The sequence below is a fragment of the Grus americana genome, chromosome 1 (genome assembly GCF_028858705.1).
Source record: "Grus americana isolate bGruAme1 chromosome 1, bGruAme1.mat, whole genome shotgun sequence".
Classification (NCBI taxonomy): Eukaryota; Metazoa; Chordata; class Aves; order Gruiformes; family Gruidae; genus Grus; species Grus americana.
The window spans coordinates 58,237,416-58,263,793 of record NC_072852.1 but is presented as its reverse complement, the minus strand read 5'-3'; the positions used below and the strand labels follow the sequence as shown (position 1 = coordinate 58,263,793).

General features: G+C 46.1%; 1 protein-coding gene across 2 annotated transcripts; it reads right to left on the bottom strand.

Moving 5' to 3' along the window:
• Positions 1-683: 683 nt before the first annotated feature.
• On the bottom strand, positions 684-25,588 carry TMEM184B (transmembrane protein 184B). Of its 2 annotated transcripts, XM_054821986.1 has the most exons (10): positions 25,415-25,588; positions 18,404-18,664; positions 15,780-15,945; positions 11,692-11,782; positions 11,072-11,147; positions 7,888-7,979; positions 7,422-7,591; positions 6,014-6,208; positions 5,098-5,121; positions 684-4,040 (listed from the first exon to the last, which is right to left on the bottom strand). In XM_054821986.1, the coding sequence occupies exons 1-10, from the start codon at positions 25,571-25,573 to the stop codon at positions 3,799-3,801; spliced, it is 1,476 nt and encodes a 491-aa protein (XP_054677961.1). In that variant the 5' UTR covers positions 25,574-25,588; the 3' UTR covers positions 684-3,798. The 2 variants fall into 2 exon arrangements, with proteins under 2 accessions (XP_054677961.1, XP_054677970.1); XM_054821995.1 differs by lacking the exon at positions 5,098-5,121 and having other exon boundaries at positions 25,415-25,436.
• Positions 25,589-26,378: the final 790 nt, after the last annotated feature.

Below are 26,378 nucleotides of genomic sequence, written 5' to 3'. Positions count from 1 at the left end.
AGGGCAGCTCTACCCAAAAACTTCCCTGCTGAGTGACCTCACTGCCTGACTCAAGAACAGAGAGGAGGAAAGCAGGGAGCTCATGCCCATGGGTGGCAAAAGAAGGGGAAGGAAGCATAGCAGGTGCCTTACCCAGAGGTGAAGCCCAACCTCCTCCCCCTGGGGAAAAAGCCACCCTTCCTTGGAGCTGAGGTGGAAGCAAAGAGCATGTTACCCTGATGCCTAGGCAGGCCAGGTCTCAGCCTCCCAGCAGCTTGCAGCGCTCGCATGGTGGTTCTGGGTTTTACATTCATGCTCCCTCTCACCACTCCAAACTGCCCCATGCCCACTGCTGCTCCTGGAAAAAAAGCCCTGAGCTGCTGTTTGCTGTGGCCCTATCAGAGAAAGCAGTCCCCTTTATCCCACAGGCGTTTTGCAAGATCAGGACTCATCTCTACTCCAGGTTTTTGGCAAATGGGTTTTGCTCCTGCCCTGGGCCATCAGTGATGTCTCTGCCCCAGGCTGCTGTAGCACTGCTTCTCATCAGCTCCTGCCTACGCAGACAGCATGAAGCTTTCCTCTCGAGAAAAGGACAAGGCAGACAAGACACACTGACCCACTAAGCTTTGGCCTCTGCAACAAGCCACAACTCAAAATCAGTTTGGAGAAGTCACCCACACAGCACCACACAGAGGCAGCTTAAGTACAATCTATATTATCTCTATATTTTTATTTGTCATCATATTTGCTCATTTCTGCAGAGTATAACATCACAAAGACCAAAATAGAGAGCGGCTTGTCGCTGAGCTCACATCAGTTAAACACGATAGGTACAAAACTAGGTGACTCTGTCTTATTTATCATACATTTTTTTTTCAGTTGTTTATATACAAAGAACTACTCTATATGGAAAAATAATAAACAAATCCCATGGGTATGTTACATGGTAAACAAAAAGGAAGGAAGGAAGGAAGGAAGGAGAGGGGAAGCAGGTGAGGGAGAGCAGCTCCAAGGGCCTACTCCTGGAACCAATATGTTTGTTGGGGCCCTGGGCCATCACAAGCAGACCTGCAAGACCACGGCCATGCCCTGGCCTCCTCGGTCTCAAGCTCTGGGTCTTATAAGATAATGTGTTTCTCCAAGCCAGAGCAGCTTCAGAGCCAGTCCTTGCTCTGGCACTTACCTGTTTAGGGAGAGCAGGAAGCTCAGAGATGATTTTGTGTGGTGTTAAAAATATATATATAAATATAAAATTATAACACATGGCAGCTGGCTGTTGTTTGGGCGCTAGTTCTTCATCAGGCTTCTCCAAAGGCAGCTAGTGCAAAAGGGTTATACTTTAAACCACTACATACAGGAAGCTTCGAGAATATCCAGATCCTCTGCACAGCATATATATGCAGCATATATTTCAAAATAATTTTTTAAAAAAATGCTTTCCCAAGCCTGGATCATCTTCAACAGGGCGAGCCCAGAGATTTCAGGTCTTGGCCACCCAATGCAACAAAGATTGGGGAGAGTCACCAATCAAGTGACACTGGGACATCATCAAGGCCTGCAAATGCAAGGAAGGAGGAGGAAGGGATCATGTCCCATGCCCCACCTTCCCAAGAGAGACAGGGAGTTTAACATAAATACCTCACACTAAAGGTCTATCAATCAAAGCCATGGAAGATGGAAGGAAAGCCCATTCAATCTTCAGCCCTGCTTTCCAGGCGGCTTACAGTATGAGGAAAAGGGAAGCTTTTACAACTTTTACACCAAGCCCACACAAAGCCTGGCACATAGCATTTGCATGTCCAATTAAGCAGCAAAAGATTTAGGAAAAGCAGTAACTAACTGCACGGCATCACAGGATGCGTGCAAATGGGGAAATCCAGCAGCAGAGAAGCTGCTGGATCCACTGACCCTACCTCCAGCTCCCTCAAGAGTCAGCAGCGTTGCTCCCACCTGCTTCACTGTCCCCCCAGACACGCAAGGGCAGACAGAGACACCATCCTTAAGCCTTCCCCTCTCTTATCCTCACAGCAGGGAGCAAAGCCGCCTCTCTTCAAGCTCTTTTCCCCTCCACTCCTGACCACACGCTTGTGGCAGGGGTGCTGAGGAAATGAGGTGCTCTTCACTCACAGTCGCTTCTGAGAAAGTGAATGAGCAAGCACAGAGATTAGGGTACAAGAGGAAAGGTAAACTCCAGGCAGTAAACCAGACCTCACTTCTCCTAGCAGAGCAAGGAGGGGCAATCTGGAAAGGCGCAGGTCCGCTGATGGCAGGGTAGGCATCAAGCAGGAGAGGAAGAGAGAAACTACAGTGAAGAACACAGCAGCTTGCTCCAACCGCTCCGTTTTGCTTCCTGCTTGGGGGTAGGGGCATCTCATCTGTGGCACCTGAGGGTGCTCCCCACTCCTCCCCTAGACAATTTTAAGCAAGCAGAGAGGCATTTCCTGGTCCCTGGACAGATCTACAGAGGAATAATTTTTATTCTGGCTCCACTAAATACCTAGGGGCCAATCCAAAACCCAACAAAAGCAAGGGGAAGCTTCTTTTCCCACTCCTGTGGATGCTGACTCCACCCTTGATAGCATTGCAGTTGCCTCAGGGTCTGTGAAATGTGCAGCAGCAACTGCTGCCTGGGAAACTAAGAGGGACAGTTTTAAGCAGCCAGGTTTCAAGTTTGCTCCAGTTTGGCCCCAGAACAGCTATGGAGATAAAAAGCAAAGGAGGAGTGTGCAACATCCCTTCCTGAATACTCCACCCTAAGGGCAAAACTTGCGCAGCTGTCATGGGAAGCCAGACATGACAAGCATGGGGCGAGCTACCTGCGAGAGACCAGGACCTGTCCTGGCAGCTACCTGGTGCAATCCGCACCTTTAAGAGGGGCAGCTGTGTCAGTGGGGGACAGGAAACGAGAAGAAAAAACATTTTAGTGTCTACATATCTTCCTTTCCCAAGGAGGGATGAAAGGGTCAGAGCTTTACAAACTTTCACCACCTATCACGGCCAGTTCTCAGTCTTGTTAGCAGGAGACAGATGCTCCAGGGAGGCTTCTTGCCACAGGAATGCAGGGGAGATGGGAAGCTTGGACACCTGGTGATTAGACAGTCCTGCCCTTGTGAGACAGAAATTCTGTCCCTGCTGAGCTTCAACAAGCATCAGCTTTGATGGGGAGCAGGGGGGATGCAGGGAGCGGAGGAACAGGAAGAAAGTCCTGGCCTTTTCCCCTCACTCAAGTACAGGACTGCACAACCAGGCGCTTAGGAGGCTGGGGCAGATATTCCTTACTAAGCATTCAGGGCAATAGCTATAGAGAGACCAGTCTCTGGTTTGGTCCTCAGGAATGCTTATCGCTGCGTCCTAATCCCATTTCCCAAGAATCACAGAGATGTTAGTACCAGGGAGCTAGGGGAGAAAACTGTGCCTACATCAACCATTCGGGAAGAGGAATTCAAAGCAGTCGACTTGTCCAGTTGGAAAAAAAAACAAAATAATTTTTGGCCGCAACTCCAGGCTCTGGCCAGTCATGCTCCACACCAAGCTGGGCAGGTGTGGGAGGCCAGAGCCCCAAACCCTGGAGCTTTTCTTCAATTAATTCCAGTCAATTGCTGCTGTAAAGAATGGGCTTGAGAATGGAGTCCTGGCCATCCCCCCACCTCCACACTGCTCATTGTGTCCGTACCCACAAAAGCTAATGAGAAGTGCCCACTTCTGCAATCTGCACTCTCTAGGGAGTGATATGACTTGCGTGTTTCTGCTTCAATAAATTAAAAAAATAAAAAACAACAAAAGAAGGAAAATGACAGCCTGTGTTGGCAGTTTCCCCTCCTAGAATTCATCATCAGAGCTCAGCAAGAGGGTCTTCTCGTTGTCGCGGGCACCCGAGCAGCTGTGGGAGCGCGAGATAACGTGACTGCCGTTGCGCCAGGGTGGACCATGCTCCAGCGTTGACTGCTGGGTGTACTGCTGGTAGGCTGGGGAGAAGTTGTGGATCGCATCTTGGACAATGTCGTGGGGGTTCATGGTCTCCTTCAGGCTGCTGGAGATGCTCTTCATGGGAGCACAGCGACCTGTTGGTGCAAGATGGGGAGGGACAAGTGAAGAATACTGCTGCCTTCCCCCACACCCCTTAACGCGAAGGTAAGGAGATCAGGGAACATGCACTCCTAGATCCTGCAGAAGTTACTTTACAAACTTCCTTAAGCAGCTGCTGAGGAAATGCCACGCAAATGGTGTCAAGTTTTACCAGTAGTGCTCCTAAATCCAGCCACTGCTAGCCAAGTGAATCCACTGCAGCACCAAATGGGAGACATGCCATGAGAATGGGACATACCCACAGCCACAACCTCCACTACACACTACCTGTGCTGGCTTGGGCGTGCAAAGACAGTAAGGCAGGGAGGCGCTCCTGTAAAGGGTTTCAGAAGACAAAAACTACGGAAATTCTAAAAATATAGGAGAAGTGGCATTTGCCATTCTCACTCACTGGAAACTAGACTGATAGGCAGTATCGATGTGCCCGCAGGAAAGAGATCATAAAAGTGGAAAGCAGCACAAAGGAGGGAAAGGAGGGGAACAGGCAGTATTAGAGACAGAACCACCCCATGGGTGGAGGGCATCACAGTGATACTGTGAAGGAAGCAACAGTTGGAGATTGTCCCACCCAAGCGCTGAACACAGAGGAAGGCTGTGTGCCCTTCTAGGAGCTGCCATTTCTCACGGCTTCTAGGTCCCATTTCCAGTGTGGGCTTCTGGCTCCGCTCAGTCCTGGGGATGAGCTCCCCAAACAACCAAAGCATGCTGATCATCTGTGGCAATTATGAAAGTGAAGGGATGCTGGGGTGAGAGAGCAAACTGGCTCACTTGAAAGCCTGTGCAACTCTTTGGAGAGAGGTTCACACAGTACTGACAGAAACGCTCTAAAGCTCGGTGTTATGCCACTGCCCACGGGGCTGTTTTACAACTTAGAATCCAGACAACCCTAAAGCAGCTGCGTGAAGCAGTTGAGTTACAGACCTACAAGGAAGGGGGAACAAGGGACAGAGCAGGCAGTAGGCAGGCTGGGAATCAGGACAGAACAACATCACAGTTAAAAACCAACAAACACACAGAGCATGCTGTACCTACCGTATGGCCCATATGATGGAACAGCTGCATCAGGGACCAGTGGCCAAAGCAAGGGAGAGATAAAAAGAAGAGGACAGACAGAGAAAGAAAGAAAAAGAGAGAGAGGGGAAATAACAAGAACTGAACAAGACCCACCACCAAAACATCCCCCACTGTACTGGCCAGCAGGTTACCCTTTCATCACCCACAGATCTCATCTCCCCCAGCTGCGGCCACTGTCCTTCCAAAACCTCTGGGCTGGCTGGGATGGAGGGATCAACTACATGATCACTGCCCAAGGGCTGCTGTCTTCCTGCACCTCAGCACAGACTCCCCCCGGCAGGAAGGAACCCCTTTATTTGGAGAACATTGACTGTACTTGCATACACTGGGCACAAGAACCCCCTTTCCCAGAGATAACATCCACCCTCCTCTTCCCCAGAATAAGACTTCTAGCAGCCCAGCCCTCACAAAGTCATTACGAAAAGATCCTCCTCCTCCGAGTCAAACATATTGCCAAAGCACAGCCTCATCTTCCTGAGCCAGATTCAAAACAGAGCCTGTTTCAGGCCCTGTCCCTCCTGCCTTCAGTCTGTTGCACAATCTGGAGCAGTGGAGTTCCCCTTTGGGGAGACAGGAAGGAGGACAAACCCACTCTACCAAAAGGATGCAACTTCTTGCAGTCCTCAGGTCTGCAACAAGCTGTCGTGGGTGGCATACTGGGGAACTGAAAAGGGAACGATGCAATTCAGGCAAGGTTTCTGCCCTGAGGAGCCATTGCACAATGAATCTGTTCAGACACCACAGAGGAGGGGATGTGATGTTTTCCAAGCATTCAGGTTGGGAGTCATATCAGTGTGCGGGCTGCCAAAGGGACCAGTCTCCACCCAGTCTCGCTACCAAATAGACATGCCATATGCGCTGGCATATTTCCTACCTTGGGCATCAAGTCTCTTGTCCACATACACCTTGTACGTGAAGGCATGGCGCAGGGCGATGGCTGCAAAGAACATCTCCACGCAAATGATGAAGTCCTGATATCCAGCAGCTACTGTGCCTTCACCCACAGACACACTGGCAGAGTGGATTTTGGGGATGGCGCCACACTTTTCCAAAATGGCTAACAGCATCCCTAAACAAAGCAACAAGCTCATGTAAATGTGCAGAAAACATGATCGCATACTAACTGTAAGGAATGGAAATAACTGTCTGTGCTGCATATGCTAGATGCAAACCCATTTAACACAGGAGCTACAAACAGAGCCCGCTAGATACTCCCATCTACGCTCATCTGTACAACAGAGAAAGGAGGAATAAATGAGACAAATACGTTTAAGCAAAGAATGTTCAAACACTGACCCTCTTCTAGTCTCAACTGACGCACAGTCTGTGGAACTAGAATCAAGTCCAAAAGGGTAAGAAGCAGTCAGATATTTCTGTGAGCACTTCTGTGATCTCAGTGCTTCCACTAGCTAGAGCAAAAATTAAAGTAACAGAGCTTTTCATTTAAGCATAAAGTGGTTTTGACACACCATTGCTAGAAAGATGTTTCTCCCTGTCCATAGCCAGGTGGCTGAAGAATTCCAGAGAAGGCAGAAAGCGTGTGACCAGATGGCTCAAGATGATAACCTAGACAGCTTATTAGTTTGTCTGTCGACAGGGAGGATGGGCCACACTCCAACAGCCTAAATTCCACCTTAGTTCCTACTCAATTAGTCTTTGAAGTGCAACTCAGTAAACCTAAGTAGGGCGTTGAACAGGGAAATGCTTAGAGCCAATTAGTAAGAAGCACTAAGCTTAGGTGGAATTTCAGCTTTCTGAATGTGCCTCTGCATCATGTGTACGTATTCTGAATGTCCTTCCACTTGGTGGTAATTCTGTGGCAGCACACACTGCATTCAGCCAGCTTGCTGCTTCGCATGAATCACAGACATACCATTAAAATTTTATTTATGGAGCACTAAAAAAAAAAAAAAAAGTCCTAAAAATCTTTTTTGATGTACCACTTTAATCAATAAAATGGCAGCATGCAGATAAAATGTTGGCAGTTTGTGCTTTATGATTGTTCCAGGAATGCAAAGGACTCTTCATCCAAACAGCTGATTTTGCCAGGCAGATATGTGCACATGCACAGGGATAGTGAGGATTCAGAAGCATAGAAACAAAGATGAAAATGAGCAAAACAGGTTTCCCAGAGAAAAGCAATGAAGGACTGTAAAACAAATATAATAATAATAATACAAAAAGACATTCTGGCCATTAATCAGCATCTGCTCTATCAACTCTAGTGCCTGAGCCCCTACAGAGAGCTTTGTGCCTACCAAGGGAAGGGAAAAGCAGCTCACCTTGCCAGAAGGACAGGAATATGACAGACTTCACCATGAAGAACTTGAGGACTGGGCTATAGGGACTGAGCAGGTCACGTGTGGCAAAGTAGAAAAGGAAAAGGGCGTACAGTGCCAGGCTGACGGAGATGTTGTAGATGATCGTCACATAGAGGTAGCCACTGGTTACACTGAAAAGAGAAGATATATGAATGCTTGAATTTTCAGCATGATCTTTTCCCCTTGTTGCTGTCACTGGGGTGTTCTAAGACTCCATTTCCTTCCTGCCTCCCTGTCCCATTCCCTCCTGCAAACTGAGGTAGAAAAAAACCTGAAACCAACAGCCTTACCCCCGCCCTCTTTTCTTACAGGCATATTCAGCCCGTGTTGTCTCCCTGTCTTTTCCCATGGCCCAGCACACACAAGGACCATAAGCACAGCTGGGCAGAGAAGGGGCAGCTGAGACTTGGATACTAGACAAACTTACTCAAAGTCACCATCCTGGTACTTGCCGAAGGCCTGAAGGATGACTGTGCTGATCGCCATGAGGGGCTTCACCACACAGAACTGAAGGGTAGCCTACAAGAATGAGAGACAAGGAATGAGGAGGCAGGAGGTGCAAGAGGCCAAGTTCCCAAACCAGCACCATGATGAAACGTCCACTGGGACAACACAGCAAGGTAACGCAGTCCAGCCCCAACAAGGAGTCTGACCCTGCCACTTGCTAATCGATTGTGCTTGAGGACTGCAGCACCTAAAAGGAGATAAAGAAGATTCAGAAGTATGTGTGCTATCTACTTGCCCTGAATGGGAAGAAAAATCTCTCTGTAGGTTGCTCCTAGAAGCTGCTTAGCTGCTCTCTTCCAGAGCTGTTTCTCATAGACTGCTGCAGCACATTTATGCACGGTAACAGCATGACAAACAAAATGATCCCACCCTGTGCTATGGTACGGACACAGCAAGTTTAACAAAGGGATACTGGGGAAGGGAAGCAAACCCCAATCCATAGCTGCCATAAAGCTAGGCAAGAAGGTCCCCAGGATAGGAGGGGAACCCAGCTCTCCGAGGAGGAACTTTGACAACTGCCACCTTATTAAGGCATTTTGTATGCACAGCAATGTGCATTGCCAGATAGAAGTTAAGAGCTTCTGTTGTCACCCACACAACCTTTACTGCATCTCCCCGAAGGCTCTGTGGCACTTGGGATCAGCTCTATCCATTCTGCCAGTATCAATCACTGCTCCTATTGGGACGATTCCTCTCTCAAAACCACCCCATTCTTCATGTTTCTGGAGACGTTGAACCTCAAGGTCCTAGGAGAGTGGAGGGTTGTGACCCTAAAAACATCACTCATGTCTCCCTGAAGAAGGCTGGAAGAGCTTGGGGAGGTGCTGACCTGTGCACATGTGGGGAGGGCTGCGTATGGAAAGAAGGGAAAACCAAACAGGAATAATTGCTTTGGATACGATGCAATTTGTTAGTGGTCATAAGACTTCAAGGAGATTAAAAACCCCAGCACATGCCAGTTAGTGAGTCACTGTAAATATGTGAACTGAAAAAGGTCAAGCTAATTGGTAAACAACTGCGTCCTTGGAGCTTCCCCTCCTTCCAATCTGGGGATGTTTTAACCATTTCCCTGCAATCCAAACCACCACGTCCTATTTTTAGTTGCTTCCCTAGAAGACGCTACAGCATACAGGAAGCACATGGATGGTGTGTGACCCATCTGTGAGAAAGAATCTTGACCAAGACATCTTTAAGGAAACAAGCTGTCCAGATTTTACACCACAGCCACCAGCACACCACCTGACTGCTGGAGGGCCGCAGGCAACACAGGAAGACTGACTGACCCCCAGCAGGCACCTGCCTGAGAACAGCCTGGGGTAGGGGTGAAGATAGAAAGAAGGAACAGTTATAACATGCAGATTCCTTCAGGATGAAAGGGGCTGGAAAGAGCAGAAAACGGACAGGTGGCAGTGGGAGGCAACAGGAGTGCTGGAGATGCTGAGAGCCGGGATAAACTGGGCAAGGTGCTCTTCCAGCATATTCCTCTTCCTGATCACCACAATGGTGAATACTGCACAGATCAGCACTGTTGCCCTTTTGCACCAACCTACCCAGGAATTAGCCTTGAGAGGTCTTCCTCAGCAATCCTAGAAGTACTAGAAAGTGAATCTTGGTGCCGAAGATTTCTCACCAAGGCAACATTTAAGCTTGAGCCAAGAAGGACGGAAGTACTTAAGCATCCCTTTGCAAGACACCTCCCTCATAGTTTCCACAGCAGAGTTAGCAGTTTGCAAAGGACAGGCCTGACTAGAAGAATTGCTGCCAGATAGCAGCAAAGCAAAAGCAAAATACCCACCTAAGCCTGAGTTACCAAGTGAGCTGAGGATTTGTGGAAGCAGGCAGAATCCCGCACCATAACAGTGCTTCTAGTCTTCAATTGTTGTGAAAAGAAAAAATTCCAAGCACAGCCAGGTGCAACCCAAGTGGACATAACTGCCAGAGGCTGCGGGACATCGAGAAACAAGAGGTCTAAGGGAAATTATTTCTCCAGCACTCATTCACCTTGATGGGTGTTACGTTTGCTTATGATGAATTTAAAAGGTAAAAGTTAACATTAGGAGCAAAAAGAACAGATAACGCATCAGATCAAACACGGGGTGTATAAATGAAGCCCAAGAGAAACAGGTGAAGCAGCATAGTGGGAGCAGCTTAGAAAATAAAGTATCAGGGAAGAAAACACGAAAGCCATGAGGAAAGAATATGTGACAGAGAGAAACAGAGCAGCGAAAAGAAATATGTGATCCTTTGAAAAAGGCCAATCGCGCTGCAGAGATTAACACTGGATATTACTATGAGGCTGCATTGTACCTTTGATGTTCTTGCATATTGGTCAAACACAGAAGATGGGGCATGAAGTGGAGGAGAAGCCACGGCAGGTATCTAGACCTGGTGACTAGAATTACAGTGACCTGAGGCCTTTCAGAGAACCAGACCTGCTTCACACTGTCTCCAGAGAAACTTCACGTGTTCATTTCAGCAAGTGAGCAAAGCCTTGAAACCCACCTGCTGTTTCATGGCAGCCAGAGGTGACTGACCTGGGCTGAGCAGACGAGGGCTGTATCAAGGTTTAGATCTCCCCCATTCCCTCCCCCTCGACATACCCAATTCAGCACAGACACACACAATGAGCAATACTCTGTTCCTCCTGCAAAGCGTTGTGTCACGCTTAACCTCCACCCCCTCCTCAACTCCAAACCACAACAGCAGCACTGGGAATTCAGGAGGCTGTTACACAACTGCGGGGTGTCTGCAACACAACACAGCCATCAATTTCTTAAAGTTGGGACCTCTGCAATCCAGAAAGGGAAGAGGAAATCAGAATTTCTTCCCAGGGCTAACATCAGATCCAGGAGATAAATTTGGTCTTTTGCTAAGGCCTTCCTGATGCGGGGTTGAGTAGAAAATGTTATGATCATTCAAAACAAGCAAACAAACCAACTCTGAAACACCCCCTCTTTTCAGCAGTCTGCAGGCCTCTCAAAATGATATTATAAATCCCCTCAAAAGGAATGCTCATCTCAGCTGTTCAGCAGCAAAAGGCACCATTACCACCCACACGTGCTTCATTCATTTCTAGAGGATGGCACAGTTCCTCCAGCCCATACCTGTTTGCAGAACCTCAGGAATCCAATTGAATAGGTCTTTCCCCACAGGCAGCAAGTCCCATATACACAGCTGGACCTGAAAGAGCCAGCACAAGATGACAGGGTTCAGAAGTAAGATTTGGGCTAGAGTGCAAGATTCCTACCCTCTTTGTCTACCTCTCTGTAGCAAAGTTGCAGAACTGATGCTTTCTCCAACCATGATTACAGTTACAGCCACACCCTCTTTCAGAGACTTGTTTAAAACAACACACTCCACACTCCAATCATTTTTGGTTGGTTTTTTTTTTCCCAACTGAGTAGCATGGGGAGAAATACAGATCCTAGAGGAAGCACACACAAGCAACTGAAGATAGAAAAGATTTAAAGGAGAAGGGAATAAGAAAAGAAACGAAGGAGTAAGCAGGTGTCCAGAAAAGCAGTGAATCAGCCCAGCTTGCCTAAGAGGATGCGATCAGCCTGATCTGTCTCAGAGCAGGGTATTGGTAAATCATCACCATCCGTGCTGCCCAGTCCCAGTAGACATTTGCAACCTGACACAGTTTTTCAAGGCAGGAAGAGAGGCATGGTAGATGGGCACAGAAGGAGGAGAGCGTCATGCTGTAAGCACAATAAATACTCACTCAATTGTTTTCCCTCTGATCTCAGACATGATGGAGCTCTCTCCTCCCAAGTACTCATAGCAGAGGCTGAGAAAGTTGTATATTACAAAGGCTGCAAAGACATCAGAGTAAAATGACAACCAACTTCAAAACAGGTGCAAAGACCAAGAGTACAGGCAACAGACCAAACATTAGCAGGGACTGCTTATGCAGCATCTTTCCCTTCAAAGCACTCCAGATTATTTTCACTGTATTTATCATCCTACCTCAGCACTCACAAGACCATCTGAACTGGAGTTTGGCCAAGGTCCCAGGCCAGTTCCATGACTCATGCCAAAAGGGTCACAGGACCATTTAAAGCCATGGTCAGTCTCTGTTTTACTTGGCATCTGTAAGATGCCATTCTTTACAGGGTTTCTGTGCATTATTCCAGGACATTACACTGGTACTAAATAATTTGGAAAAGTTATCTCTGATCCATCCACCATATCTTATCTCCTGTATTTAACCTTTTAGGTGATGAACCCAGTTTCTTTCTCCGAGGTAACCAGACTATAAACATAAGAGCTGGAGAAACAGAGGGTTTTACCAGTCAGTGAAACTCTATGCACATGCCTGGTGGAGATTTTTGAAAAAACAGGCTCTGTGCTTCATTTCTTCAGAAAGCTGAAATTTCTTGCGTACTAAATAGCCACTCCTTGGGCCACCTCTTTTCTGCCTTCCCCAGCAACCTGGTACAGATGAGGAAGAGCCTTCTCAGACTGACCGCTAATACTCTACCCCATTTCAATTCTCCTCGAGGCTCAGTTTTGCTGATACATACAAGCTGAGGTGAAGACACTGTGGGGAAGGCTCTCATCATAACTACAGCCATGTTTCCTTTTCACGGGTTCCAAACCCACTTAATTGTGCATGCAGTAAGGCTGTACGTGCCCTGTCTGCCACTCTCTTGACTTGTAATCACTGTTGGACCCTCCCCACAGTTGTGAGATTTTACAAGGACTGTATTCCTATGTTTGCCATACAGCCTTGGGGCAAAGTGACAGACCAGGTGACCCTTCTTTCAACATTATTTTCGATCATATCTGTACCTGGACATTCTCTGGAATGTCAACTACCCAAATCCTGGTTTTGGCCCCCAGCACTGACATAATACAAAGAGAAAATAACTTGGGATGGAAACAGAAGTCTCAAGGAACTTTGAAATAAGAACGAAAGCATAATAATGTACAGCGCTAAGATGACCTCACCAAGCAGCCAGTTATTAGACCTGAGGTCAATTTTCCCACGTGGATGGACTTTCAAAGTCAGAGACAGACATCAACTCTAATTCTTCTGCAAGTATCCAAACTACACCCTGGAAAAGAGGTACTCAACCCTCCTCAAAATGCTCATAGTCTCAAAAGATTATATTTATGGCTTGTAGACATGCCTAGCTGGCAAGAATGCTACAGCACATAAAAGCCAGTGGTATACCTGCTTCTATGTATGTAATTGGGATATTGTTATTCCATCTGTAATCCTTGTTATTGAACAAAGTTAGGTATGTTCACACAGCAATGATTTCGTGAAAGCTTTAATTAGGACAGAAAACATCAACCATGGAAAACTTAAATAACTGTGGTAACCCCTTTTGCCTGCAATTTTCCTGCAACTAAGCTGACAGCTTCCAGCATCCAGAGGAAGAAAAGTTGAGCTTTTCCTATTGTCCTCCAGTGACCCCTGCCCTCTGATATGGTCATTACAATACTAGTTGCCCATTCCACAAGCACTAGGGAAGAGATAACATCAGAAGAAGAAAACAAAAAAGAAAAAAAAGGGAGGGAGAAAATCCCCCCCAAAAGAAATGAGTGCTAACTATCTGCCCTGGTTTAACCCAGCAGGCAGCTAAAACAACCACGCAGCTGTTCACTCACTCCCCCCTCCCAGTGGGATGGGGGAGCGAATTGAAAAGAAAAAGGTAAAACTCATGGGCTGAAATAAAGACAGTTTAATATGACAGAAAAGGAAGAGAATAATAATGATAAAAGAATATACAAAACAAGTGATGCACAGCACAGTTGCTCACCACCCGCAGCCAACACTGAGCTAGTTCCTGAGCTGCACCGCCTCCTGGCCCACCCCCCATTTATTTACTGACCATGATATCATATGGTACAGAATATCCCTTTGGCCAGTCTGGGTCAGCTGTCCTGGCTGTGCCCCCTCCCAGCTTCTTGGGCACCCCCCGCCTTCTCGTTGGCAGGGCAGTATGAGAAGCTGAAAAGTCCTTGACTGCTTGGAAACAACTAAAACATCAGTGTGCTATCAACATTCTTCTCATCCTAAATCCAAAACACAGCACTATACCAGCTGCTAGGAAGAAAATTAACTCTGTCCCAGCTGAAACCAGGACACTATCAAAGCTCACCACACCAGCAAAAGAACTTTTCTCCCATTCCTGATCCACATTCATCAGATGGTGCTCATGATATCAATGTAACAAAAAAATCTACTTTTGTCAGTGTTACTGACACCCAGGTTTGTACAGAAGCAGAGTCACTTGAAAGAACAACACCAAAATATGTTCATCCTAAGGCATACTACGAAGCCCATAAATGGTCCAAGACAGCCCATAAATGGCTCAAGACAGCTTTCAAAATTTATTAACAGGGTCTTTTCCCCCTGTTCCCTAACAGACCTTTCCCCATTTTGCAGCCTAATACCTTCCCAAAAATGAAATTATAAGGTGGATAGCAAGGGAAGGCAGAGAACAAAAAGACTGTCTCAAAGCGGTCCCCAGAAAAAGTGAGGGAGAGAACCTGCTTTCACCTCTACCTGTAGCCTTTTCGCACAGCCCAACATACTGAGGTGAACTCTGGAGCATGGGCTGCCTCCTGAGCAGATGCTCAGATGTTTGCAAACTTCTTGAGCAAGAGAGGCAGAGGGATACTGGCTGTTGCTAGGAGAGGAGTTTCGCAGAGCAGCAGGCTTCCTGATAGACCTACACACGCATGCAGGGAGGGGAAGGAGGGAAGAAAAAAACCCCAGGCCCAAACAAAGACGCCTTCTGAATCACGTGCGCACATTTGCCATCTGCTCCTGCATCCCAGAGTGTTGTCATGGATGAAGGAGGGCCTGCTGGTCCCTTCAGCTGATTAACTTGTTCACATGGCCAGGGGCACCTCTCTGCAATGCAGATCTCACCAAAAACAGCTGCACCAGCAAGTTATGATTTAATGAGGGTATGGTAATAAACTGTCCTCAAAAATACACTGCTAGAGTGCAGTTTCTCCTGCTGGATGGGTAGAATGCTCCTTCCTGGATGAGATCAGAAGGGAAGTTTAAATAGCATTTACTGGAGAGTAACTATTTCCCTCACATAAAATGCTGGTGGTATCATCTGCAGCAGGTGACCAAAAATCTGCAGCAGATAACAAAAACGAAGCAATCAGTAACTTATCCTGAACACAGCACCCTGTCTCCCGCAAGACTCCAAAGCACTTTACACCTCACCAACACCAGCACACAGTGGCTGTGCTACCCTGCATGATCACACAAGTGGCCGCAGGATGGGACCACAAGAATATGTCACTAACAAACTGTGTCAGGAAAACAGGACAAAGCAAGTGTCTGGCCACTACGTAAGTGTTGTTCCAAGAACCGGGAGCTAACCTATACCTCCCTTTACACATCCAGTTAGAATCAGATTTTTGGCTTTACACCTTCCTAAAGCAAAGGAACCAAGAAAATCACAAGCTTTGTCTCTACAGAACATCGGAGGGCAGGCTCCACACATCTTGTCATGCTCAGAAGCCAGCAAGGGAGAAGGCCGGGTTGGACGAGGCTTTGAGCAACCTGACCTAGTGAAAGATGTCCCTGCCCATGGCGGGGGGGGGGGGGGGGTGGACTAGATGAGCTTTAAAGGTCCCTCCCAAACCAAATCATCCTATGACTCAATGATTTTTTTTTTCAGTCAGTGAGCAAGCCATGGTCAACCAGTCAGGCACACCATAAAACTTTGTCTCAGTAGGTGACAGATGCTTTCTCCATGTTCCCAACCAGAAGCAAAAGTTCTCTCAGGTCAGAGACTTCCCACCTCCCCCATTTTCTGTCTGACCCCTCCTTACCTTCATAGCAGTCCCGCACTGTGCCAAAGTAAACATAGTACTGGTCATTGGTGAAGAACAGGAGACTGAGCCATGAGTCAAAGGCGTAAATGGGCACAATGAAGAGGATCCGAACAATGTAGCGCTGTTCATTTGGGCAGCTATAGCAGCGAAGATGCATGTAGATCTGAGAGGATGGAGAGGGGAGACACTAGGATCAGCAGTATATGGAGTAGAGAGGAGAGAGTGGAACTGGAGAGTCAACTGGGCCAGGAAAAACAAACTCAGTAAATCATCTCTTGATTGCCTCCCGCAGCCTCAAGGTGATAAGCATTAAAAAAAAAAAATCAGTTATCTGATGGCATCCATATAGCATCTCTTAGTTTGCAGAGAGGGGGAAGAAGGAAGAAAAGTGGAAGCATTTCTCATCTAGTTTCTTATAGGCAATTAATTTACTGTCATTATCATCACCTTGCCCGTATTCTTTTCTTCATACCCTTTTCCTCCTGATTATCAATCACATATTCCTGCTATCCTGTTTTAAGTACCTAAGATTCACAATACTGCAGGCTGCTTTTCACTGAAGAGGGAAGGAGCATACACTTATGCACACACTCATTGTAAACACTCTCACACTCTTGGCTGTTTTGGATGCTTTCAAGACTTGCACCTGAAACAACCTAAGAGAGTTCTTCACAGCACTGCCAAGAGCTGAGAAGCCACAGCCCATCTGCTCAAAAAGAACCATTCTGCACATCAGTGACGGCACGGCCACAAAGTGTCAGCCATCAAGCAAGCACCAAGCTTATGCACCGTGCTCAAAGGAACGAGGCAGCCACACTGCTTGTTTGGTCTGACTGTCTGCACACATGCCAATCCCCCTAAGTCACTGGCTGAGGGGACTGCAATGTCCGCACCCTACCCACTCCCACTGCTCAGTTTGTTAGCTGTCATTAAATCCCACACCTAAGATGCTTTTTCACAGAATACCCACCTCCTGGGAAAGGTATTGACCACAAGCATACCCTGAAGATGAGCACCACTCCTGTAATGGCCAGAGCTTCGGCAAGAGTTGCGGGTACGCTCTGTCGGCCATGAAGCCAGCAGAGGGCATGTTCTCTGAAGGCAAGGCCTCTGTATTGCAACCCTCACCAAGCTGCTGCCCCGACTGCTGGGATTAATAACAGCTAGTTTATTACATACGTGCCTCATGACTGACCGATTTTGCTGCCCAAAGAGGCACAGGCTGCTTCACCCTGCATTTGGGAGTGCTGTGAAGTTTCTCCAAGGTCTAACAAAGCATACACTGATGGTCTTGCTTTTCCCTCATAAGGGAGAAGGGGTTGTCTCTCCCCAGCTGTCTGTTGCTCTTCTCTCACTGCCTCTTGGCCAGATCTGGGCAAAATCGACTGAAGGGCTCAGAATACTTCTGTTTCCTCTCCCTGTCCCACAAGGAGGTCACAAAAGCCTCATTTCCTGAGGAGAACAGGTTGAAAATAAACTAAAAAACCTTAGGGATATTTTTTCCTTGTGACAATCCCAGTGACACACCTCACCCAGCACAGGGACAGCTGACACTGGAGTTCAGATGTCTCTAAGCTTTGCCCTTGGGATGTCACAAGAGCCCTGCGATCCACGCGCCTACAAGCACAGAACTGCTGCCTTGTAACAGGACAACAGCGCATTTCAATCAACAGTGTCTCTCTGGCGCTGACCTCCATTGCTTTCTTCAGAGAAGGGCATTAATGCCTAACTGTGCAATGCTATACTGCAGAGGAAAGATTTCTTCCTACCCTCAGTAGGCAATCAATTTGTGCTCTGAAACAGGAGGATCCATAGTACTTGTAATTGTTACCCAAGCTGGTGAAACTGCAGGTATTACTCTTATTCATCAGTGACTAATCCATTTTTGAACTTCACTAGCCCCTGTATTTCATCAATAGGCTGTAGTTTTCTAGATCCTAGTCATCACTCTGGAATCTACGGACCAACAGGTACAAAACACAGGTTGATAAATAACAGGGCTTGCGTTTCCCCACTGTTTTTTTAGTTCACATGACAACCGTATGAAAGAGGTACAGAACAGGATGCAGGGTTTGACTTGTTCTGGCTCCCAGGACACCTGCCCCAGAAAGAGGGGAGGGGAGAAAAATTAAAATAAAACATTTCCTGCTACTCCTTTCCGCAGCGGAGTTCAGCCTGTGGAATCCACTGGCACAGGAGATCAAAGGAGGTATGTCAAACAACAGATGACCACAATCATTTAGCTAACAGCTGACACAATAACAAAATGGCTAGATTCAGCTACAAGACCTGGGAAAGGATGGCTTGAGATAACACACCTTTCTGCAAACACTCGAGATGGCCAAATGTTTTACACCTGCTAGTTTTAAAGAGTTTGCTGCTTCTCCATTCACACTATGGAAATAGTCTGAACCTGGGCAGAAAAGGCCTTCATATAAAAGTTACCACCTTCATCAGCACAGATAATATATTAGACCCCAAATAAGAGGTCCTGGTACCACTCCAGAGCCTGCAACCCTCCATCACACAGTTGTATATGGCAGAGATATGCCAGGGAATCATACACATTCCACCATGTAGGGGAAAGAAAAGGATGAGAAGTATGAGTGACAAGGTTTTACCTGATGGCAGGTGATGAGCAAAGCTGTCCATACAAAGAAACCTGAGATGGCCTGAGCAGCGGTGGTCATGAGGAATATTGGCTGCTCCACAGCTGTGGGGCTGCCATCCTCTGGCATCCAGGAGAAGTTGGGAGCCACAGCTGGAGTGGTGGCAGTTGACCCCAATCTGGGGGCTGCAGTGACATCAGTCATCACTATCATGGTGCCTTTTGGTGTGAGATGCCAGTTGGGATTGCTAAATAGCCGCCCACGAGCCAAGATCTGTTAAGGGAGAGAACCAAAAAGCAATTGAATCCAGCTGAAAGGACTCAGGAGCGTAACAGTAACAGTACTTTGCATCTCTCACATGCCTTTCACCGGGCTGCTCACATGCTTTACAAACAGGACCTGGGTAAGTCTGCTGCTGCCACCCCTCGTGACACAACAAATCATGTGGTACCCAGGAACCTCTCTACCACTCACAATACAGCCTCCCCAAGATCATGAAACACTGCTACCACCATTGTCACCATCCTTCTGCAACAAAAATATTTAAGAACAAGATGAACACAGCATTCACCTGAGATCAGAAGGAAGTATCTAAAATGCCATACTGGGAGATGACAGGCACACCTAAGTTAACAGCTCTACTTTCCACGAAAGCACTGGCTATTCCGCTGTGTCCTGAAAAGCCAGAGTCTTAGTCTTACAGTTTCATGTGGAAGGCAGCAGAACAGGCAGCAGCAGGCAACAAGAACATGCACCACAAAGCGTCAGTGCACAGCAAGGGGGAAAGAACATCCTTATTCTTTCAGTGAACAATCCCCACCTCTTCTACCGCCATTCTGAAAACCACACTCGGTTCAAAGCACCTTCATTGGAAGGATATGCGCTGAAAGCTCTCCTCACCAGAAAGAAGAGCACTAATGTGATACTTTTACCAAACATCGTATGGCATGGTACACTTAGCCAGCCTGTCATTAATTCTACTAACTTAGCATTGTTTTCTACATGACATGAATTTAACCTGACTGGCTTTTAAAAGCCAGTTGACCCATGAAAACACACCCAGAACACAAGGATATGCAATATTTCAAAGCAGCATGATCTGTGGTCATTTTCTGGATGAAAAGCTATTTTCTTTCTATGGAACAAATTTTTGAAGGTCTAAGATCTAACGGAGCTATTATTTTCAATTTGGTTGTAAGCAGGCTCTAATGTGACCTCTGAATCGGAGGAAGATAATCCACTTAAGCCACGATCACAAGCAGGCAGCCATTGGTTCTATCCACCAGAAGAGCTGCTTCTGATGCAGTTGTAGCAAAGACGTGGTTATCAAGGGGAAAGGCATTATATCGCCTCCTCCTGATAACCTCCTAATAGTTTTTGGGATGGCCTTTCTGTAAAAGTGCAAGACGTAGCTCTTACACAGGCCTTTAAGATCAGCAGATGGAAAGGGCTTTAGAAAGGCCAACGATCCATCGCCACAGTTTACAGCTGCAGCAGGGAAGGACACGTCTGTCATTTACTGACAGGTCACAGCACAACACAAAAGAGAACATACATCCACAGATGAATGGCTCTAGCCTTGCTTCACCTGAAGCCACAGCACAAATCAAGGAACAGGCACCCAGTAAAAGCAGAGGGCCAGGAGTAAATAATTTCCACATGCACACTAAGGTGTGCAAATGGCCCCTCTACTACATGCTTTTCCAAAACACACACTTGCACTATCGATGCACATCCCTCTGATGTTACTTATGCCACATTCCACCTCATTTCTGCTTTCTTGTGTAGGAGGAAGAGAACAAATACAAATCCTCGGAAATATCCAGATTTGTTTAAGCCGGCATTATCTTACTATAGAGGGAGCTGCACAACTTTATGGTTTAGTTTACAAAATAATCACCAAACTTGGCTTTTCTTCATTTTTTCCAGTCATTCTTTTCCCAAAATATCCCTGCTCTGAGTTACAGCTTTCCATAACTGCACGTACTGAAGGGTAATTCCTTTCTAGTCCTGATCAGCACAGGAAATATAACTGTTATGTTTTGAGTTTCAAAGCATACACACACACACACACACTACATTATCTATACTATATCTAAAAATTTGGAGAGATGAAGGCTGGATAGAGATGTCACAAGGTAGCAATTGCTTTGAGAAGAAAGGGATTTCTACCCAAGTGACTTCTGAAGCGACTGCACACTTACAGTGCTGAGAGTGCTTCCACTAAGCTCACAAAGGGCACATCTAAAATGAAATCAGAGCAGATGCACCTGTGGTTAACCTAGCTCTAAATAAAGTCCAGCCAGCTGCAATCCTGCACATCCCAGTACACTTTGGAAGCTATGCAAGAGAGGAAGCTGCTAAGCTCTTCCTAAAGTTCATGGGGTAAAGGATCTCTACTGCAGACCACCAGTGACAGGACCTGGAACACCATGCTCCAGCTAATCAAACTGCACCAATTAAACAGACCCAAATGTAATGCCAGTAACGTCAGCAGAACTGAAGATCTGAAAGGGAATTCCTCTGCTTCTCTGCACTCATTTTAAAAGAGGCTGAAATGACAAAAAGTAATCAACAAGCATTTTGACATGTCAAGGGTTACATATTCAGGAGCAAGGACACTTACAAGTTCAAGTAGTATATGTAACCTTAACACTGCCCCCTTGTGATTATATGTCAACTGTCATTAATTACATGATTATGCATCATTCTTCACCTAATCCCCTTTAATTCACACAGTCATTGAAACTAATAGCTCTTTCCAGCACTGTGTTCTGAGAGAAAATATATAAACTTTCTTAACCAAGGCTCCACTTCTCTTCTCCTACCCCAATCCACCTCACCCATGAGCACCCCCCTGTTCCTCAGAGTTGCCCCTGAAGACAACTTCTTAATCGATTTATACTTTTTATTGGTTGTAAGCATCAGCTCGCAGTTCATTCTCCTTGCTAGTGAAACACAAAGGAACACTGTACTCCCAAATCTGCAAAATTAACATATACCTTCCAAATCATCCCTTCTAATCTCCTAAGTCCCATACACTATTGCTAGTGATGGGTATAAGCAGTGCACAAAGCTGTTATGAAAGACTACTGTATGCAAGATGCTGAAACTGTACGAGCAATTCTGTACTACATTTAAGAAACAGATAATACCACAGATGACTAGAGCCTTAACCAGCTGAGTGGATTTCAGCTCGTTCACTACCACCAGCTCAGAGTTTGCTAGCTCCTCTTTTGCTTTGTTAAAAAGAGCAACACAAGGGCAGGCTACGGCAACTATCTTAATAGGCCTTGTTTCTGAGATGCCTCTTCCCCACCGTGCAACAGGACACAAGCCCAGCACAGGCTTCCAGCAAAGGCGGTGCCTGGGAACACATCGCAGCAAACACACTGCCCTGACAAGCTACAGATCCACCACCCTGGTGTAAGCAGCTTCCCTCTTACCTGGCACAGTGAATGTGTTTTCATACTTGTTTCTTGAACACCTACCTCCATCACAGCCCATGTCAGTACCACAATACACACCTTCCTGCTTCCTCTCATGCCCAGGGAAGAAGGTGCTTTCCAACAGCCACAAACCTGTTCCATATTCACCTTGATTTTCTCCATTCTCCCACTTTGCTACTCTAGCTGTGCAACAACCTGACAACAGTTAGGCTGCTGGCTGTGATCTCTCTTCCATGTGCTCCTCCCAATTGGCTGTATTTCTCTGTTGTTTCTTGCGCATTTTAAGCTCCTTGGGACAACTATCTGTTTGTTCTCCGCCTGTACAGTTCCCAGCACTGCAAGGTACCAAACCATGAGGAAGGCACTTGACATTACCGTATGGCAAATTAGGGGCATTTAGAAACCTGAATTACCAATGCAATACAAACCAGACTAACCCAACACATAATAAATTTTGAAGAGTTCTTCACTCTTCTGCCATATCCTGTTTTCTCTGCCCATCTCTTTCACCTCCACCTCACTGCTTCCATTTCAAGGGAGAGTAAAGTTACTTGCACACTTATTCTCCCTCTCTGGAGGGCTCTCCTAAATATATCAAAGGAAAATATTTCAACACTTCTAGATTTCACTCTTGAAGCTTTCCCCATCTCCAACTGACTATCTTGCTCCCCCCGGAGGTAACCTGCAATATAGCATGTCCCAAGCAGGACCAGGAGAACATACAGCCAGGAAAACCACCAAACTTTGGAAACTGGCAACATGCACGCAGGAAAATACATCTGGGTAAACACACAGGGCTTTTGGATAGGAGCCTAGGTGTATTTCAGGATGGCCGCAGGAAACTTGGATCTGATAGTACAATTCCTGTATGTGGGCTACGTGAGCTTCAGGCACTCCTTAGGTCTGCACCCAACAACCCCGAACATGGAAGGCAGAGATAACACTCCCATCCCCAACGAGTTGTTAGGTGTTCCTACCCAGATGCCATTACAAGTTACGCACATTAGAGCGAGACAGGACCTTGTACTGCTAGGGCATTAGCTTAAACACCAACCTAGTGCCAACTTAAACTTATCTAACAGATCTTCTGAAAGCACTTTAGGAGTATTAGGGTCTGCTCTCAATGCAAGGAGGAAAAAAGAAATAAAGCAAAGCATGTGCTATTTATGTCAAGATAACTATCCTGATAAAAACCTAGAGACGCAAAACGCCATTACTGAGATTCTATGATAGCGAAGGGGCTACAACCCACGTGGGGACCAGTTCCATTACAGACACCACACCAGTGTAAAGCTACTGGGGATGTGTCTGCAGGGCCTGCATCCACAGAAAAACAGCAGCACAGTAATTCTCGATCAGGAGCAGATTTTGCCATTCCTGTATCTTTTGGAAACAGAGGCCTTCTGTCTCCAACATTAACATGGCAGCTTCTTCCACTGAAAATAAACTCAGAACATAAACAGAAGGGATGTGGCACAAGTGAAAACAAAAAACTTCACTTTTGGCTTGCGTAAAGGCATGGAAAATGTTACCACCGAGGAGGAGCTATTTCTACATAAAGGTAAACATAAATACGTAACCCCCATTTCTGATGCAACAAAAGCAATGTAAGAGGAGGGAAGAAACATTCAAGCTTGGTCCTTCAGTTCCTAGGGGTACTTCTGAACATACATGCAAATAACAGAGCCTAGTAAAGGAGGAGCAGGCTGCCTGCTCTGAGCAAGACCTGCTCCGTTGTGCTGCTGGTTACAGCATGCTCGCTTTGCCCTGATGTCGGTAGGAAAGGAACCCCAAAATGACATGACTCTGAAGCCGTTCTCTGCCATCTGCAAACGCAATCTGTCGTTTTAAAATAGATCATCTCCTCCGAGGCTAAAAGTATTTCATTTCTAAACTGCTGAGAGAGCAAAGAATGACACACAAAGTTATCCCATGAAAGAGTCTTAACAGCTAAGCCTCCTTCTGCTGTACAAGATACGATCCAACAAAACATGCATGACCTGGCTGCGAGGTTCTCCTGCACAGCTACCAGGCAAGAAATTGCTCCACCTTAAAACCTACACCACACTTACTGTAATTTCAAATATCCACCATGCTCAATTTTGTCTCTGTTAAGATACCACAAAACCATGTTCCACTCCCCTCTTAACTTCTTATTCCTCCAAGATTTTCTCTATTAAATTATCCTTAGTCTGAACCCAAAAAGAACAATGCAGAACTGCCATGTGGTAGGTGATTTAAAGTCTGAATTTTCTGCACCTATTAAGGACAGAAACCAGAGCTTTACATTAATAAAAGCAGGAGCTTTATGGTTTTCAGAATGCCCCTTGTACAAGGTGTACAAGAATACATGACAAAATGGTTCAAGATTTATTTTAGATTATTTTAATTATAAGAATACCGAGAATTGCCAACTGGGATCAGCTCTTTCCATTGTGCTAGGTATATATTGCAAATTCATAATTGATTTAAGATCTTTTCAACCCCCCAAAAGCGTGGCATCATCAGCTGATCTGGCAAAAAAATAGGAAAAGGAGGAGGAAGAGAGTCAGGACAAAAGCGATGTAACATCATACAGTAACAGAGCCACTGGTGTAGCTCAAATCGGTGATAGCAATAAAAGAAAAATCAAATGCTTTTAAATTTATTACCTCTTAAATTGCCTTTGCTCTCTGGGGTGGCATCTAGTTTAGTTAGCTATATGAGACATGAAAAGATCCCAACAGTGCATTTTTAAGCTCTCCAGTAGCATTCCCAAAACAAGCTGTCAGTTAAGTATGTGACCCGGCATGTAATTTCTACTAGTGCAACTTATTTACATTTTATTATTCATGCTGGGCAAAGCTTTCTTAATCTCAAGTCAGTGAAAGTAACCCCACAGCACGCACTTCATACACATGCACCCATACGTAACTCCAAATACGCATGAGCAATAACACCCTCAGCTAGAAGACTGGCATTTGACAAGATTTGCAAAAACATGCTGTGATCGAATCTACAGTTGCTGCGCTTATCAGCTTAATGCACAACTTCTCTCTCTGCACAACAACTTCAGATCCAAACGCAGTTCTTCACAATGTTATTTCTCCAGAGGTGTAAGCAGTCTGAACACTGGAGAGATTTTGCCTGGTCACAATTTTCAAAACGGCTGTCAGTGCAGTCAGTGAAACAAGACAAAAGTGTCACTGGGACATAAAACAAGTAGTGGCAGCACGAGTGGAGCAGGAAGACCATTAGCCTCAGAAGCAGAAGGCAGAGGAGTCAGGCACCTAGGAGGACCAAACCGCAGGGCAAGGTACACACCCACTAAGCCATATTCAAGAGATGATCCGACGCCTACATACACAGAAGAGCATACCATACACACAATTTAACCTTCAACAAGGCCATGCAACTTCTTTTCTCGTTTTAAAGAAATTAAACTCCAAGAATACCACAAAAATCTTTTCCACTTCCTGCTTACACAGCCCCCCATCCATTTTGCTAATCCATACACAGTCATCCAAAGAGAGAGCAGCTTCCCCTTCCCATGCACCCATTTAAAAACTCGGAATCAACAATAAAACCCTTTTACCCTGAACCGTGCACTCTTCTTTCCAGAGTTTTTTTCTGCTCTATTAATTTCTGTTGTCTCGCTGTACTCACACAGCCCTCCTCCCCCCATCCTCCTCCTTTTTTTTTTTTTTTTTTTTTGTGTGTGTGTGGACTGACCCACACTGTGATAGGTCAACATCCAACATCCAGTCCCTTTTTTGGAAGGAGAACAGAAAAAGAGAGAAAGGGGGAGGGAGAGGAGGAGAAGGGATGTTCCCCACCTTCCAACCTCTCCTTTGAGAGCAGGACCAAGCACACTTGGGCCATGTGCTGCGTCCCTTTCCCATATTCCCAGCAGTCCCACTCCACACAAACCAGTCAAGCCCTCTGCTCCCAGGAGAGAAACACAGAGAGACTATAAAGATGTTCTGTAACTGGCAGAGGGGAAAGAGATGACGAGAAAAGGGATGTGTTGTAAACATTTGTGTCCGGCATGACAGAGGAAGTTTGCATTTCATTTTCCAAATTCTCAAGAACAAAGTCAAATCAGAATTTATTCCACCACTACTTGCATCATCCTTCCCTGCCTCCAAGGGCTGAGACAGAGGATACAACAGTTTTAAAGTTGCCACAGGGTATACAGTTACTCTAAGAAAAATCAGAAGTCAAACTCCACAGCAGGATCGAAAGCCACTGAACTTGTGGTAGTCAGTCACACATGGAGGTCAGTTTTTTTATATTAGAGCATACTTTTCCACACAGAATATAACATACAGAATCTATCAGATCAGATCCATACTTAAATTTAGCAAGTAAATGTGCTGGAAGAAGCCAGACATCTTATCACAAGCCTAGGCAACTGTGCAGCGATGCACATGAGGGAGATGGCACATCTAACTTCCCTAGAAATCATTCTCTGATGCAAATATGTAGCAGTGATGAGCATTACAGAAGTAAAAACAGCAATTCTCAACAAAGCACCCAAAGCCACTCATTATGGAGCC

What these genes read in the sequence shown, in the direction of transcription:
- TMEM184B (XM_054821986.1), bottom strand. Translation starts at nt 25,573, where the DNA reads ATGTTGACCTATCACAGTGTGGGTCAGTCCACACACACACAAAAAAAA. An exon ending in ATTCCTGTCCTTCTGGCAAG is followed by an intron (nt 6,209 to 7,421) that starts GTGAGCTGCTTT and finishes TGCTTTGTTTAG; the next exon opens with GGATGCTGTTAGCCATTTTG. An exon ending in TCCATCATATGGGCCATACG is followed by an intron (nt 4,041 to 5,097) that starts GTAGGTACAGCA and finishes TTGCACCAACAG; the next exon opens with GTCGCTGTGCTCCCATGAAG.